The 16752-nt window shown below is 39.5% G+C and overlaps 2 protein-coding genes across 2 annotated transcripts; both read left to right on the top strand.

Annotated features, from left to right (window-relative positions):
• Nucleotides 1-708: 708 nt before the first annotated feature.
• On the top strand, nucleotides 709-10523 carry lin7c (lin-7 homolog C (C. elegans)). Its single transcript, XM_054771648.1, has 5 exons — nucleotides 709-915; nucleotides 2053-2171; nucleotides 2805-2876; nucleotides 2967-3176; nucleotides 6629-10523. Exons 1-5 carry the CDS (start codon nucleotides 879-881, stop codon nucleotides 6794-6796), a joined length of 606 nt encoding a protein of 201 aa, XP_054627623.1. The 5' UTR covers nucleotides 709-878; the 3' UTR covers nucleotides 6797-10523.
• A 717-nt stretch (nucleotides 10524-11240) lies between these two features.
• LOC129178450 (60S acidic ribosomal protein P2-like) lies at nucleotides 11241-16226 on the top strand. Its single transcript, XM_054770702.1, has 5 exons — nucleotides 11241-11349; nucleotides 12073-12196; nucleotides 12297-12345; nucleotides 15705-15803; nucleotides 15954-16226. Exons 1-5 carry the CDS (start codon nucleotides 11261-11263, stop codon nucleotides 16028-16030), a joined length of 438 nt encoding a protein of 145 aa, XP_054626677.1. The 5' UTR covers nucleotides 11241-11260; the 3' UTR covers nucleotides 16031-16226.
• Nucleotides 16227-16752: the final 526 nt, after the last annotated feature.

Raw genomic sequence — 16752 nt, 5'->3', positions numbered from 1 at the left:
AAGATGTGCGAGTAATGAACGAGTCGTTCAAAACCCGCCAGTTTTTCACTGAATCGGGCCTCACAGGTACTCGTCTCCATTAACTCGTTCGCTTTCTCGCCCCTGCACATTTTACGCCTTAACGCGAAACATCGAGTACCCACTTCACAACTTGATGAGTTGTGCGAGTTTCTGTGCATGCACTCTGTAGCAGGTGACCCTAGTGAATCGAGTACCCGAATCACTTCAGTCAGTCACTAATAATATTTTCTCACCTTTCCAGCATGTTGTTTCTTTTGTCTCCCGCTTTCCTGTTACTCATTAAATGATTTTGTGATTTTGCCTTTAATTAATTGATCAAGATTATAATCGGAATGAAACACAGGACAAAGATTTTAGGTAAACAAATCAACAACTGTATTTGTGAAGAATTTAACAATATATAAATACAGCAATATAAGACAATAAGACAATAAGTCAACAAAATAACACAAATAGGATCGTACTGCATCGCTCAGTTCCAGGCATTGTCTATGGTTCTGGAACAGAAGGAAATTTACCAAATGTCTTTTTTTCACACCAGCCTTTCAGTTCGTCGAACACAACATTCCACTGTATTTCCTAAACCAACGCTTTTAACGCAAAAGGTTATTATGGCACAGTTGTATACTTTTTTTGAGGCGAATGAATGGTGGGCGTGAACTGGCTATTTTCCTGTCTTTCTCCAGGCTCCCTGAACGCACCATACCACTGGCCACTAGCCTAGCCTGCTAATTTGGCTAATCTGATTTATCGTCTCGTCTGAGAGCACGTAACGTCGGCAAGGATTAACAATTTTATTCCCCCCATATTTATAGTTTGGCGCCACATTTGCCCGACACCAGCGTTTCGTTGAGAGAATGGCGTCGCTTGGGGAGCCCGTACGTTTGGAGAGAGGTAAACTTAATTGGCTAGCTAGTGCTAGCTTGGAGATGTTTGTGTCGCTATACTTAGCTGAAACTAGCATTAGCCAAGTACGAAGGCTAGCACTGCATATAGCTTCACAGGTTAGCAATAACGTAACTGTACTTTGTGGTCGGCGCATGCTAGCAGTTGTTTCCGTGAATGGTACATGAGTATTACAATAATTACGGTATACATTGAATCGTAGCTAATTAGCGCACGACAGCTAACTAGCTTATTTGCTTAAGAGACCGACAATTATGCGGACATAATGAATTGGCATTACCTCGTTAATAACATTGAAGAGAGTCAGGATGGATTTCAATCCGATTCAATAACATCGGCACTACCTCGCCAGGCATGAAAACGCCGACATAAACCCCCGGTAGGCCTTGTCACTATTGTGCAATAGAAAACAATTATAAGATGGTATAATCGCGTCTAAACCCGTAATATACGATAGAGTGTTGCACAAACCGGAATAATAAATCAGTCTTCGTGGTTGGAGTTTGCAAATATTTATATAGCTTCTCATTACCGTTGTACAGCCTACAAAATACTGTATATGATTGCAATATGTACCAGTTGAAAAATTGCAAGAATTTCCATTTTGCACTGTTGGAGCTCAATGAGGTTATAAGTAGAGCTTCAAAATGCATAAAGAAGAAATGTGAAAAAAAAAATTTGAGTAAGCAATTTTTTGCAAACAAGCATTAAAGTGAAATAGGCAAAAGTTTAAGACCATCCTTGGATTCTCGGATGAGAAAAATGTAACCTTGACGGTCCTGGTGGCTTTCAACATTGCTGGCATGACAAGGAGATCCCACCTGAGATGTGTTCCACACGGCACAGTGGAGGGGGCGCCATCATGATATGGGCTGCTTTTTTCTTCAATATAACAGTGGAGTTTGAGGTTGTGCAGGGGTGTCAAAAGGCAGCTGGCTATATGTAGATGTTGCAGGGGGCATCCCTCATGACTGAAGGCCCTCGTCTGTGTGGTAATGACTGGGTTACATTGGACCAGCCGGCTTCTACCAGGAACAGTCAGTCAAATGAAGATGTTGACTTCTGTCATTAAGACCTTTCAGCTGGAAATTTGTTTTGACTGTGGGTTTTTTGTGTGTTTGCCAGATATTAACAGGGCCATCGAACTGCTGGACAAGCTCCAGAGGACGGGGGAAGTTCCTCCTCAGAAGCTGCAGGCCCTGCAGAGGGTCTTACAGAGTGAATTCTGTAATGCTGTCAGAGAAGTAAGACACGCAGGAGTCGATTCATTTTCAATCTTTATTTGTGGTGGTGGTGGGTTTGCATAACTGGCCGTGTTGCATTTCCCAAAAGTGAGTAAAAAACATAAAAAGCAAAACATTTTAAGGATTAGGATTTTAAATGCTGTTTTCTTTTTTGGCGTTTTTTTTTTTTTTTAATTTATTCACACAAACAAAACTGAGCCGCCTGTGAATAGGAGACGGGTCCACAGCAGCACTCGCTGCTCGCTGAAAAGAGCGATATGCGCTTTCGTGCCTGAGTTGTCGAAAGCCGTGGCACCGTCTGAGAACGTTATGCATAGATTTCATGTGGTGCGTTCAAGGACCGCCAAACAAAATACGAAATCTTACCATACTAGCAGAGACGCTGGCGTGAAAGCGTGTGGTGCTGCTGGAGGCCGCTCCCCCTATCTCAACGCACTCGCAGGCGGCTCCGTCTTGTTTGTGTTAAAAAAAAAAGCGTCATTTGTGTCGGTAAAGATATTTGTTGTGCTTTTCGTGTTATTTACTCACATTTTGTCTCGCACAGCGTTATTCCTATCTCCTCCAATTCTTACGCATGCAAACGAGACAATGACATCATCACGCCATGACCATTAGGCAAACTTGTTTGTGTAGGTGTATGAGCACGTGTATGAGACCGTGGACATCAACAGCAGTCCTGAAGTCAGAGCCAACGCTACAGCAAAGGTACTAACGTGAACCATAAGCATGCAAAGGCATAATTCTCGTCAGGTACAGATATGTTGTTGAGTTTAAGGTTTACTTGATACATTATAGGCCACCGTAGCAGCATTTGCAGCCAGTGAAGGACATTCGCACCCACGTGTTGTGGAACTGCCCAAAACAGAAGAAGGCCTGGGGTTCAACATCATGGGCGGGAAGGAGCAAAACTCTCCCATTTACATCTCGCGGATCATCCCGGCTGGCATTGCTGACCGACATGGCGGTCTGAAGAGAGGCGATCAGCTTCTCTCCGTCAACGGCGTTGTAAGTTCTCTCTTTGTTTGCGGAAGAAGTCTCCGTCTGTTTTGCTTAGCTTTGTCTTTTATTGGGGGGGGTCTCACTTTATATAAGTTGTACTTGTTTCAAGAAAAAAAGTGCATCTCAGATTTGTGATATACTGTAGGTGACAAAGCAAATTATTAGTAGGAACTAATATTAGACAAATTATTAGTATGAACTAGTATGAGTTTTTGCTCCCCCCCGCACTTTTGCTGTTGTTTTTTTCCCCTAATATTGTGTCAATCAATTTGGTTCTCGTAATATTATCACTTGACCCTCAAACTATTTTGTCTTTTATTCCCATAATATTATATTACTATATAACTTTTTCCACAACCTAACTTTCTAGAAAATGACAATTTTACTTTGTTTTGTTTATGTTATGGGAAAAAAAACTGAACAAAGACTTGTTTTTGTATATTTTCTTTAATATTTCAACTTTATGCTACTAAAATGACATTATTTTTCTTCATAATACTAATAGTTTATTGTCATAAAGTAGCAACTTTTTTCTCTTTAGAATACAGCCTGTTTTGACTCTATTCTTGTGAAATTAAAGATGTTTTTTTTTCCCCATTTCTGCTGGGGAGGGGTTCCCCTCCAACTATTTCAACTTCCTTCTTGTATATTTTTTAATCATAATTATTACTTTATTCTCATATTTTGACTTTATTCTTGTAACATTAGGACTTTTTTCCTCAACTTAATTTTCCAAAAAATACAACTTTATTAGTTGTTTGTTATGTTTTTCATAATATTACAACTTTAAAAAAGCCTCTTTTTGTTAATATTTCAATTGTATGCTACTAGAATGACATTATTATTCCTCATAATCTTACCGCAATTACTTTTTCTTGTTAAATTACAACCTATATCTCTTAATATTGTCACTTTATTCTTGTAAAACTGCTGATTTTTTTCTCTATTTTTTAGTTTTCTTGATAAATTCTATTTTTAGAATGTGCCACAGGCCGCACTTTGTAGGCACCTGTTATTATGCATCAATAATGGTGTTTCTCAAAGAACATTGGGGGGGGGGTCATCATCTAATTTGCATTATTGGCCAGGGCAACATTATCTCATGTTTCAAACCTTATCTAACTACAGAACATAATTATTGCCTTCTGTGCGTGCGTGCGCCTTATAGCACACACAAGCAATTAAAACACATTTGCTCCATGTAAGTATGCGCTCATTTTAAAGATAATGCACACGTCATTGTACATCTAATATCAGTGTGAGGTGTGCAAAATAATTATAAATGATGAATGAAATGAACATTAAACATCACTTTTACCTTTTATTGAAGTCTCTTGTTGGCGAGGAGAGGAAGGAGGGGAGGGGACGCCACCGTCGTACTTTGCCATGATTCTTTCTTGAAGTCAATAGTGTTCATCTTTTTATCAAATTACAGTCGTCCCTCGCTACATCGCGGTGTGAACATCACTCCCTTACTTACTCCCTCATTTTTTCAAAAAGGAATTAATGATGGCTGTTTTGTGGTTGACGCCGGCCTACGTATTAGTCAAAAATATGCTTTATATGCATATATAAGCAAATTTGTATTTTTTTTCCCAAATTACGCATTTTCAAGCATTAAAATGTCAAATTGACGTGAAATACAAGCCATTAAGACCAAAATTCAACTTGTTGTGGGCTTTGGCTACAACTCTGATGTCACTTCCTGTCAGCCAACCATTCTGCTCCCCTACAAGGTAAACTGTCTTAGAGGAAAACTTCACTTTAAAAAAAAAAATTCCCATCATCTACAATCCTTATGATTGATACTTTTATTCATCTTTTTTTAATTTTTTTTACTGGCTGTCTTTCATGCAGCTCTGTGTGTTCTTGTACTTTTTCCTCCTCCTCTAAGTAATTTATTCAATCCTATGGATATGAACTCGTCTATTCAAGCACGTATCTACACGCTGTAAGAGCAAGGTCCCGCATCAGTGTGGTTCCCTGTTTGCCCGTTGAGGTAAAACAAGCCGTATCGAGGCTGCAGAGCCGGAGCTAAGATCAAAGAGACATGTGAGACATTAACACACATGTCTTTCTCTTTTCTGTGTGTTCTGAAGATATAAAAACAGACAAGAGGCAGCTAATCAATGCACGTAATGGGACACACCTATTTCGCCTAGACAGCCCGCTATTAAAACACCTCCAGCAATGTTTTATGGTTTTACGTCCATACTGTGAGCATGTAGTAACAGGCACATTCATAATAACATGTAATACTTACAGTATTTTGCCATACTTTGGTCATTTTTAAGCATTACCAGAGCTTTCTTCCTGGGCGCGTTGATTTCACATAGCAACATAGAAAGGAACGCTACGCCTAGCGTTAACTTTTCCAAACTCAAAAACAAAAACACAGCAGCAGTGGCCGCAGTTCCGATATATGTAGCTTTACCTTTCGGTAGTGGCCTGAGGCGTTGTGAGCGAGTGTGTGGTGAAGCTATCGATAGCCAGCTAGTAGCTAGCTGGTGTGGCGTGGCGAGGTGTCGCTATGCCAGTAACGTAGTTCTTCGGCGTGCCAATAGCAATAATAATAATTTTGCCGTACCTTGGTTAATATGCATGTCACATTACATGAAACAGAGCATTGTTGGTGTTTTTTGAAGGGTTTTCAGAAGGCGGAATAGTTGCATATCATTAGGTGCATTCTTAGCGTCCCTTTTTGGCGGTTTCTCTACCTTTTAGAACACACAGAAAAGAGAAAGACGTGTCTTCATGTCTCACATAAGGCTTGTGGAAGATGACTAAAATTCCCCAAAAAAGTGTTTTTCCTTTACATGGCTCATTTTCTCTGATTATATCTACTATATTGGATAATACGAATGTAGAGATGACTACATAGGTGTTATTTCATGTCTAGTGGGCTCTAATAATGTTAAAAAACATATTTAGAAGGCCCTAAACAGGTTTTCTATGCCATAACTATGAAAATATTCCATTTCCAAAGAAGGAAGCCCACTTCGCAGAAAGTCGCTTATCACGGTCAGGTCGGGAACCAATTAACAGCGCTAAACGAGGGATTTCTGCGCTGGCACTCGCAACTGTCTTTGGCCCCATGGCAGGTTATTTAGCAGTTGCACTGGTGTATTACACGCAGTATTGTACGATAATCACGACAGTGTACAAAGACTCGGGCAAAACTGACTGAACAACTGAAATAAATTCAAATTTATTGAGGCGTGCCTGCTTTCTTCTGTCATTAACGCTGGTGAGTGTCTTCGTTCGTGTCGTGTTCACATGCATAGCAGTCTGTGTGAACACAGCCTCAGGCTACATATTTTTTGACAGCCAAGCACACATCTGGACTCAAAGCTGGCATAAGCCGGCCTTGAAGAAACCCTGATCATGGATCTTAGGTAAAAAAAATGTGAGGCATCAGGCAACCTTTCTTTACTCTCCTTATGGTCTTGTTTTCCCAGAGCGTGGAGGGTGAGCACCACGAGAAAGCTGTGGAACTCCTCAAAGCAGCTCAGGGCACAGTGAAGCTGGTCGTGAGGTACACCCCCAAAGTCCTCGAGGAAATGGAGTCACGTTTTGAGAAAATGAGGTCGGCGAAACGTCGGCAGCAGAACAACTATCCCCAGTAGGGTTGTTTCATGTCGACGCCAGCTCTCTTATGACTCTCCTCCTCCAGCCTTCAGGCCATCTGTTCTGGTCTCTTTTCTATATTCTAACTAAAAAAAAAACATTTTAACCTACGCACACATAGTTTTAGTACATCCACACATGCTGTATGTTGTACTTTTATCATGTTCCGCAGCGTTTTTTTTAATATTCACCCATGGTTACTGTCGTGGACGCCACCGCCAAAGTCGAAGCACATAATGCCACCAATCCGCCGTTGGTCACGTGAAACCCTTTCTTCCACCTTCTGAGCTGTCGGGTTTTACAACTGTGACGTGTTTACCTGCTTGTTAGTGGTGCAAAAGCAGTGGAATCAGTTGCTGGCCTGGTAATTGAAGGGTTCCACTTAAAAAAAAAAAAAAAAGGCAGTTTGAAAGCAGTTTTCTACATACAAAGATCTTTTAACAAGGAAAGGTGCTTGCAAGCTCCTACCAGGCTTGGTCCTTTTTCTCCACCGGCTGGTTGGTACTACTCTATCCTCAGCGGATGTCTTTTGAAATAGTACAAAAAAACATTTAAAACGGTAAATGAAGCGAAAGTGGTGCAGCTGCATGGAGGTTTTGCTCTGCCGCACGACAGCAGGGGTGAATTTGCATACACATGCATACAGTGGATCCCTGCTAATTTGTGCAACATTTTTTGTATTTCTGAGGGGAAACCCGCCATTTTGTTCTTCTAATCTCCATAATTAGCCCTCATTTGCCCTACATTGGTAAAGCTTGAGCACCACAGAAAATAGTCCGATGTAAACAACTTACTTGAGGAAGTATTCTTTATATGTTATAGATATTTACACCCTCACTTGCGCATCACAAACCAACAGGAAGTTGTCAACCTACACGCCTACCTCACTCACGGTGCGACAAAAATAGAGGGGGAAAAAAATCAAGTAGCACATGAAGAACACACAATGAAACTGTACCCCGTGGACAGTGTGGGTTTTGAAAGAGGCTTGCACACGAATATACATGCAAAACAATACTGGTTTATACTCGCCGTGCAACAAAAATGTTAAAAACCAAGTAACACATGTAGAACACTCAATGTAACTGTACCACACGGACAGTGCGGGTTTTGAAAGGGGCTTGCGCACTAATATACACGTAAAACAGTACTTTTTGTACTTCTACTTTATAACCCGCAGGCCATCACAATGAGATAAACAGACCCATTTACTTCTTCACGCAACCTGCAGTATAGTTTTATAGGCAATGTAGTGGCAGCTAGGCATAATGTAGCCTTCAAACCCAACATGGGAGCCAGAGGTTTTGAGGGGTTTTTTTTTGTTGTTGTTTTTTCCCACCGGTGGTCCTGTGGAAATCGTCGTCCTGTGTTTTTGTGAGGTTGTTCATCTTCAACTTTTCCAGTGTTGTGCCACCACCTTGGAAAACTTGTGCATGACAAGTTTTGCACACAGCTGCAATGTCTTTTTCACATTTTTAAAGAAACTTTAGATATCGGACTAATATCTGATATCAATATTGGATGGGGACACCCCTATAAAATAGTATTGTTTGGCATGTACTGTATATTAGTGTGTGGGCGTTTATTTTGATACCATCATAGTAAATGGTCTTTTACTTGTATAGCGTGTAGTATCGTCAGTGCAATGCGGTTACACTGTGTGTTCAACATGTGTCATGTGGGGGAGGCGTTTGGTTTGATGACTTCCTGTTAGCTTGAGTGTCAAAGTAAACATTTTTATGGGCATGTTAATTACTTACCCCACAAATAGCAGGGATCTACTGTACAAGTTGAAGCAATATGCCCTTCACCAAGCACAAAACATCCATTATGGGCACACACTCTTACTATGTGAAGACTGCAGTTTATGCTTCACATCCGCATGACGGTAGCATTATTTGTTTACACTTTACTTATAACACTTGGCGAGCGAACTATGTGTGAAACGGAGCATTTCCAGGTAACGCCATTCTCACAAAGCAAGTCAAACTTTGCAAGTACAAGAGTATGTATCAAAGCAATAGCTTTATGCTCGGGATCACAAAACACTTCATTTATGGTTTGTGCTAAACATTTCTCCATTGCAATTATCTAGGCCAGGGGTGTACAAAGAGGCGGGTCGGGGGCCGTTTGCAACCCACGGCACATTCAAAAAATGTAATTTAAGAAGAAAACTCCCCCCAAAAAGGAAAAATCAGTAGTAATTTTACAAGAATCAAGTCAAAATATTAAGAGAAAAAAGGTGTAATTTTACGAGAATAATGTTAAAATATTAGGAAAAATAATGTGATCTTAGTAGCATAGAGTTGAATTCTTCAAGAATTATTATTTTTTTAACTGGTGATATGACAAAAGTTGTACCTTTTGGCAAATTAGGTTGTGGGGGAAAAAATTATAATATGGGAGTGATAATATTACAAAAAAAACATTTCTTAAGATTATTTAAGAAAAAAATAGAAATATTTCGGGGGGAAAAACAGCAAAAATGAGGGGGAAAAGTGCCAAGGCCAAAGTTCATACTAATAAAGCGCTTTTTCACCTATATCACAAAGCTGGGATGCGTTTTATTTCTTGTAATATCTACAACTTCTTAGCATATCTTTACAACAATATCAAAAGTGGTCCTTGCATCCCTTCATTTTTCCACTATGTGGCCCTTGGTGGAAAATGGTTGGACACCCCTGATCTAGGAAATGCTCTGTAATATACGAATGTGTACTAATACATGCTGTGCTCAAACACTGTCTTTACTGTACATGCTTAGGAACACCCCCCACCCCCCGTGACATGGAATGTTAATAACAAAGTCATGAGTTTTTCATATTAATTATTGAAGACAAAAAGGCGACGTGAAGAGAAATTTGGGTTACGGCACGTGTTACTTTTTTTTTCGGAGGTAACGCAGAGCATAATGTCACAAGATGGACAAGTGTGTACTCAGCGTAACACAAAATCTTAATAATACAAAGAAACTATGCAAAATGTTTAAAAACAACTGTGGGATGTGACTTCAATTGCTGCAAAATAGATTGTTAATGAAGAATGTCAATCTAGAATGTGTCAAGGGGTGTGTGAAGTTGATGACACACACATTCAACGAGCAACAATTAAATCCAAGTAACTTTCAAGAATGCCTGAGGCTTCACTTCTAACGTTCATGAATTAGCTGCTTTCTCCTTGCCGATAGATGGCCTGTGCTTGGCAACACAGCGTGTCGGCTTATTTGTTACTGAGGCATCGGATGTGTACATAACTTTTGGAATATCCTAATATATTTTTAGTTGAGCAACATGTTAGATTCCCCGCTCATGCGCATTGTAACACACGCTGAATGTCACTGTGCGTCATCCGACGAGGTTGCAAAAGTCTTCATGTTGGGATGGTCCATAGAGTATTTTTTATAATAGTTTTCTTTTGGAATTTTTCTCAATTTTTGTAAGTGTTTTTTGCTAAGAAAAAAAAGTTCTTGTGGTTTGGGTGTTGGGGCTCGGCAGACAAACTGGCCGACATCTACGCTCCCTTCTGAGATCTCCTCCGAGACCAAACCTGCAGCATCTTTGAAGCTTTTGATAATGTTTTAAAAAACGATTTTAGTCCCTGCTTGTTATGTTTCTTTACCTGTAGATTGTGCTGTGGTTGTTTTGTGCTATTTTTTTTCTTATTTACTGTGTTGTGTTCATGTGGAATGTACAATGTAGTAAGTAATAAAAGTGGAAGATAAATCAACTTAATCTTGAATGTCACACTTTTATTCCTCATTGTAATCATTTTTATTCTGAGATTTAAAATTGAACTGGGGGGGGGGGGGACACACATTTATCACCTCCCACCTTTTGTTGAGCATATATATAATATTCATGCCTATAAAGACTTTAAATTAAGATGCAATTTCAAATTTGGAGGCTTAAAAGTTACATTTTTACAAAAATGAAAATGGCTTAATTTTGAAACCTAAATCTCTCCAAGAATTGGACAAATATCGTGAAGACAAAGAACAGCAGTGGGATTAACATATAAATATAACATAATTAATATAAATCAATTATTCCCAATCAACACATCAGATGTTATATATATAAGTTATATATAATATATATATGTTATATATATATATATATTATCCAATTTCACATCATTGGTCCAGAAATCAATTATTTATCACAAATGTGTATTTGTTCATCTCTCCGTGCCTCTATCGATGAACAATTACATGTTTTACCACTACATAGCAGAAGGTACACAATTTAACCTGTGTATCCACCAGTTGCCATTCATACAACAGAACAAGTCATGACACGTTTGGTGGTGTACCATTACGTTTTTGTAATGTATCATGTAAAATATGTACCTTGGCTTTACAACACTGATATAAGGGATGCGTCGAGTTTTCTGTGTATTTTTATTTTGTAGCACAGCAGGAAGCGCTTACCCTTCTGCTGTACATTGAATGACACGAAGAAGAAATGTGCGCGCTTCCGGTTTTGTTGTGTGACGTAACTTCCTTTCTGTCCGTGCTAACCTCCGAGTCGACACGCGCTCCCTTCTTGCTCAAGTGAGTGGCCTTTTGAAACTCCCTAAAAGGTCTATTAAGTGGCTGTGTGTCGCCCCATATCTCAATAAAACTACAGTTAAGAGAAGTCTGGTTGAGTGCGACTTAAAAGCTGCGCTTTATACGGAGGATAGACGTTTTAAAGTGGCGAGCTAGCAGCTACTGGTTAAAAAAAACGGTACCGCAGGAAACCGCCACATGGTAGCGTCACGTTACATAGCACATCATTAATAAAGCGACTTGAAAATGACTTAGTACTGTTTTTTGGGGGGTGCAAGACTGTACGATTAAGTAAATTATTCAGTATCGAATGCATTACTTGCAAAGCATTGGCTGTAGAGGTGCGCGATACTGCAAATTTTGTTATTAATCCGATGCCAAGTAAATACAGGGTTATTGCCGATAACGACAACTCGAATGTTTTTTTTAATTTGTCGATAATTATTACAATCAAAATCAAACATAGGACAAATTATTATTTGTGAAAAATGTAGAAATGCATTACAATACAATAATAGCACAATGTCAATTATTCCATTATTTCCTTCTATTACTTACAATTGTTTGAATCAAATGTTAATAGTGCAAAGGAATTAATGCAATTAAAAATGACAATATATGCTTTGAATCTTGTTTGTTTGATATTTTTTCCATACATTGACAATAAAAGAGCACTACTTTCAAGTGTGACACGTCCGAATGTGTGCGTTTTTGTGTTCTCTTCAGAATGCGTTACGTTGCCGCTTACCTGCTCGCCGCCCTTGCCGGCAATGACAGTCCAGACGCCAAACACATCAAGAAGATCCTGGACAGTGTTGGCATTGAGGCCGATGACACCCGTCTGGAAAAGGTCCCAGTTCTCGATCTGATGATTTCCTTCGACCTTCCTTAGCGTCGCGACTACATTTTACTTTCGCTTCACATTCACCCATGTCATTTTCGTCCAACAGGTCCTCTCTGAGCTCAAAGGCAAGAAAGTGAATGATGTGATCGCTGCAGGTGAGCGTGCAACTGTCAGATGTGGTTAAATGGGGGGTTTATTGCATTGTTTACCGTGCCTCTCTGTGTCCAAAGTGCGGCCTGTGGCACATTTTAAAAATATAATTAAACAAGACAACTGAGAAAAGAAAAATATAGAATAATCCGCACTAATTTTACAGGAACTAAGTCAAAATTTTTACCAAAGTCAAATTCCTTGTTTGTGTAAGCATACTTGGCCAATAAAGCAGATTCTGATTCTGAAAATATTAACAGAAAAAAGTTGTAGTTTTATGAGAACATCGTAATATTATGAGGAAAAATTTCATTTTAGAAGCATAGAGTTAAAATATTTAAGAAAAAATATTATGTTTTAAAAATAGTCATATTAGTCGTAACTGTGGGATATTTAAAACCTGCAATAAAAGCCTGTTGCGGTGGCGATCAAGTCTGATCTTTGTGTCTCACCGAACATTACTGACACCTAGTGACCAGTGCACAGTACTACATATCATCGCAGTGTCTTTGATTGCTTCTTCTGAATGCCTTACATTTGTGTTTTATGGCATTTGGCCATTTTTATGCATGAAAATGCTTAATTTAGGCAAAAAAAATTGCATATGTATTAATTAAATAAAATAAATACATTTCAGTTATTAAATAAACTCATTAGGCTGCAACTAACCATTACTATTAAGATTTGAACTGAGAGAGCAAATAAGTGCACAAACACCAACAGGTTGCCACTTGAATATTCTGTTAAATAATAATTTAAAAAAAGATGTAAATGTTTGTCAAAGCTAGCTTCAGTAAAACTATAAATGTACACAAAAATGATCATTTTCTTAGTCGATTAATCTGAAGCTTGTTTCAATTAACGGAGTAATCAGTTAGGCCGCAGATGGACCAAATTACCGTATTTTCACAACCCGAAAGCGCACCGTATTAAAAGGCGCAGTCTCAGTTACAGGTGCTATTTTTGTATTTAACACATACGCAAGGCGCACCGTATTATTGGGCGCAGGTATGCTCACTAAAACATACCGTGTCTCTCAGAAGTCAGTGAGATAGCGACAATGCTTTATTTCTTCAGATAAATTAAGAGCAGAACTCTCAGTTTGTCAAACCCACTTGAAATCAGGACGGTCATCACTCAACACAACGGTCTCAGTCATGGTGCACAACTTAAAACATCACACAGCAACGCAAAAACAGACAAGACACTACCGCTATTTGTGCAGAACAACAACTATGTAGCTCAAACATGTAACTTTAAGAGCATTTGCACCAAAACACTACCGCAAAGCACGCTGGGGAACAGGAAGTGCTCCCAGCGATGCTACAATACGCTAGCATGCATGCTATTGTATGTTTTTAAAAAGCCAGCGGGAGCAAAACTGAGTTCGGTTGTACTATATTAAAGTATTTAATAATGTACTCACATTAGTTTTTATCAATCCTCATCCAGAAATCCATCAAAGTCCTCATTTTTTGTATCCCAAATGAACAGCGGGGCAAGTTCTCCATCAAACACGCCAGGTTCCCTGTTGTCAGAGTCGGTCTCGTTGCCGTGCGGCGCCTCAGAAATGATGCTGGCTTTTGCGAAAGCTCCAACAACAGTGCATCAGACACGTTAGCCCAAGCATCCACAACCCATTCACAAAAGTGTGGCGTAACTCGACGGCGCTGCCTCCCAGTCTTAGTGAAGCTGTGTTCGCTAGCTGTCATCTATCGCTCCCACGCCGCTCGCAACTTCACTTTAAACGCCGTGTTTACACCGATGTCCAGCGGTTGGAGTTCTTTCGTCATTTGTTTTTTCACAGCGGCTGTGGTGACGTGTGGGAAAAAACATCCTGTCTCTTTCCATACACGTCACTCAGCCATTTTCTCCTCGTCCTTCCAGCCCCTTTGATTGATCCGGCTGGAAACTTTTCTTTAGGCACTTTTTCAGTGTCTACCACAGGTAGCTGTTTCTGTCCATTACCATGGCAACCAAGCACAACAGTAAAAGCCGACTTCTCGTGTCCCGTTGTGTGTATCGCTGTATTGCTTCTCTACAGTGTGGTTCATCAGGATGTGGAAAGTGAGCGGCACGTCGTCCATGTCGGTGATGTAGTTGGGTAGTAGTTGTCTGCAATGTTTTTACTGCAGTAGGAGCGGAACATGGATGTTGCTGTGCCACGGTAGTCCTTGCCCGGATGGATAGATGGCGCCATTTCATAAAATATACTTATATAACTACCGGGGCGTGCCTTTAGCGTCCTCAGTCACGTCCACCTTTCCTCTATATAAGCAGCGTGTCGGCAGGAGACGCTCCCAGTCAGGCAAGCGGAGCGCTCATGAAAGTCACACAGCAACACTTACAGATTTTGGAACTCGGTACACACATACGGCGCTCCGCCCATTTTGGACAAAATTTTAAACTTTTAAGTGCGCCTTATGGTCGTGAAAATACGGTAATAAGACGCAAACACTTGGTGGTTGGGTCCACCTCATATCAGAAAAGAGGCAAAAGTGCCCATGACTGTTTTCCAAAGTCAAAGTTGATATGTGTGAATATCCTGTTATGGCTAAAACACAAAAGATAACAGGTCTGCTTTCATGGATGACTAAGGAAATTTTAAAATATCCACATTTGAGAGGCTGAAATCAGAGAATATTTACATGCTTAAATACGTTTAAAAACAATCGATTACCAAAATAGTTGTAAATTAATTGGGTAATTGAATAATTGTTGCAGTGCTAAAATCATTAATTAAATATGCTTTTTTTTAAATTTTACTAGTAGGCCGTATTCAACCATAAAACAGCGTGATTTATTAATATATTTTTCAAAAACCACGATCGAGTGAAGCCGCAAAATTCAAAGCATGAAGTGATGAGGGATGACTATTTAAATAAAAGGCCAGGATCTGCCCCCCCCCCCCCAGCAGTATAATTACAAAAATAAACATGCAAAAGAATGACTGTATTATATAGTGCATGGCAGCTAAATACCGTGCTATCCTCAGACTATACGTAAGAGAAAGTAAAAAGAAAATCGCCAGGTGTGCTGAAGTGAAAATGCCAATAAAAGGTTGCGGTTGCTGCTTCTTCTGCTTTAAATCCTGTGGGGGACGGTAATTGCATTTAAGAAGCGGTAAATAAGGTTTGACCATTGATAGCTAACAAAATCCTGGATCTGTGTCTACATTAAATGTGGCCAAGTCCACATCCCTACTCCATGTTTTCTCAATATTTGTAGTTACAAACAACATAATAAACATTCTGTTATGATTTAAATCAACAAGTGTCATTGTAAGTGAATCATCTGCCTCTTTCTGACCTTAATTGTGTGTAACAGCAGCCTGTGCTTGACGTCTGCCACCGTGTCTCCTCAGGTTTCAGTAAACTGGCCAGCATGCCAGCAGGAGGTGCTGTCGCTGTCGCCAGCTCTGCAGGCGCTGGCTCAGGAGGAGCCGCAGCCCCCGTTGCAGCAGGTAAAATTCGGAGATTAGCACCCTGTTTGTCACTTGGCACTTTGTTTAGATTGCTAGCATGGTCGTGAGCAGCCAAATTTTGTTGTGCGTGTTTGTACGGGTACAAGCTGCCTCATATTGAATGCCACTCTATGACTCTCTTTTTTTCAGCTGAGGAAAAGAAGGAAGAGAAGAAGGAAGAGTCTGAGGAATCCGACGACGATATGGGATTCGGTCTATTTGACTAACATCTTTGTATGGAATAAAATTTGTGGACAAAGTTGCCTCAGATTACCTACATATTCATCCCAGCAGACACCATTTTGGTTTGGAATATTTGAGTAATGTATTAAGTCACAAAAATGCTTTAAAAGTATATTTTGGAAGCTTTTTGTGAAATTTAAGCCGGCGAATATAGCAAAATAAAAAAAAAAACAACCTACATGTTCAAATCAGCGGACAGCATTTTGGTTTGGAATGTTTGAGTACAGCATGTATTGAGTCAAAACATTTAAAAGTATATTTTAGAAGATTATTGTGAATTTTAAGCGAGTAGATGTAGCAGAATATAAAAATTACCTACCGGTACATATTCAACTCCGTAGACAGCATTTTAGCTTGGAATATTTGACTTAAGGCATGTATCAAGTCATTAAAGTGCTTTAAAATGATATTCTACAAGCTTTTGTGAAATTTAAGATGGTGAATACTGTATAGCAGAGTAGAAAAATGACCTACATATTCAACTCAGACGGCATTTTAGTTTGGAACACTTGAGAAAGGCATGTATGAAGTCACTAAAGGGCTTTTTTGGAAGCTTATCGCTGAAATTTAAGTTGGCGACTATAGCAGAATATAAAAATGACCTATATATTCAACTCAGCAGACGGCATTTTGGTTTGGAATATTTGAGAATAGCATGTATTAAGTCAAAAAATATTTTAAAAGTATATCTTGGAAGCGTTTTGTG

This window comes from Dunckerocampus dactyliophorus, chromosome 3 (assembly GCF_027744805.1).
Source record: "Dunckerocampus dactyliophorus isolate RoL2022-P2 chromosome 3, RoL_Ddac_1.1, whole genome shotgun sequence".
In the NCBI taxonomy this organism is placed as follows: Eukaryota; Metazoa; Chordata; class Actinopteri; order Syngnathiformes; family Syngnathidae; genus Dunckerocampus; species Dunckerocampus dactyliophorus.
The sequence above is the reverse complement of the archived record's forward strand: the minus strand, read 5'-3'. Positions and strand labels throughout refer to the sequence as shown.

Coding starts and splice junctions, on each gene's coding strand:
- lin7c (XM_054771648.1), top strand. CDS start 879: ATGGCGTCGCTTGGGGAGCCCGTACGTTTGGAGAGAG. Junction 916..2,052: donor GCCCGTACGTTTGGAGAGAG/GTAAACTTAATT, acceptor TGTGTTTGCCAG/ATATTAACAGGGCCATCGAA. Junction 2,172..2,804: donor TCTGTAATGCTGTCAGAGAA/GTAAGACACGCA, acceptor TTGTTTGTGTAG/GTGTATGAGCACGTGTATGA.
- LOC129178450 (XM_054770702.1), top strand. CDS start 11,261: ATGTGCGCGCTTCCGGTTTTGTTGTGTGACGTAACTTCCTTTCTGTCC. Junction 12,346..15,704: donor GAATGATGTGATCGCTGCAG/GTGAGCGTGCAA, acceptor GTGTCTCCTCAG/GTTTCAGTAAACTGGCCAGC. Junction 15,804..15,953: donor CGCAGCCCCCGTTGCAGCAG/GTAAAATTCGGA, acceptor TCTTTTTTTCAG/CTGAGGAAAAGAAGGAAGAG.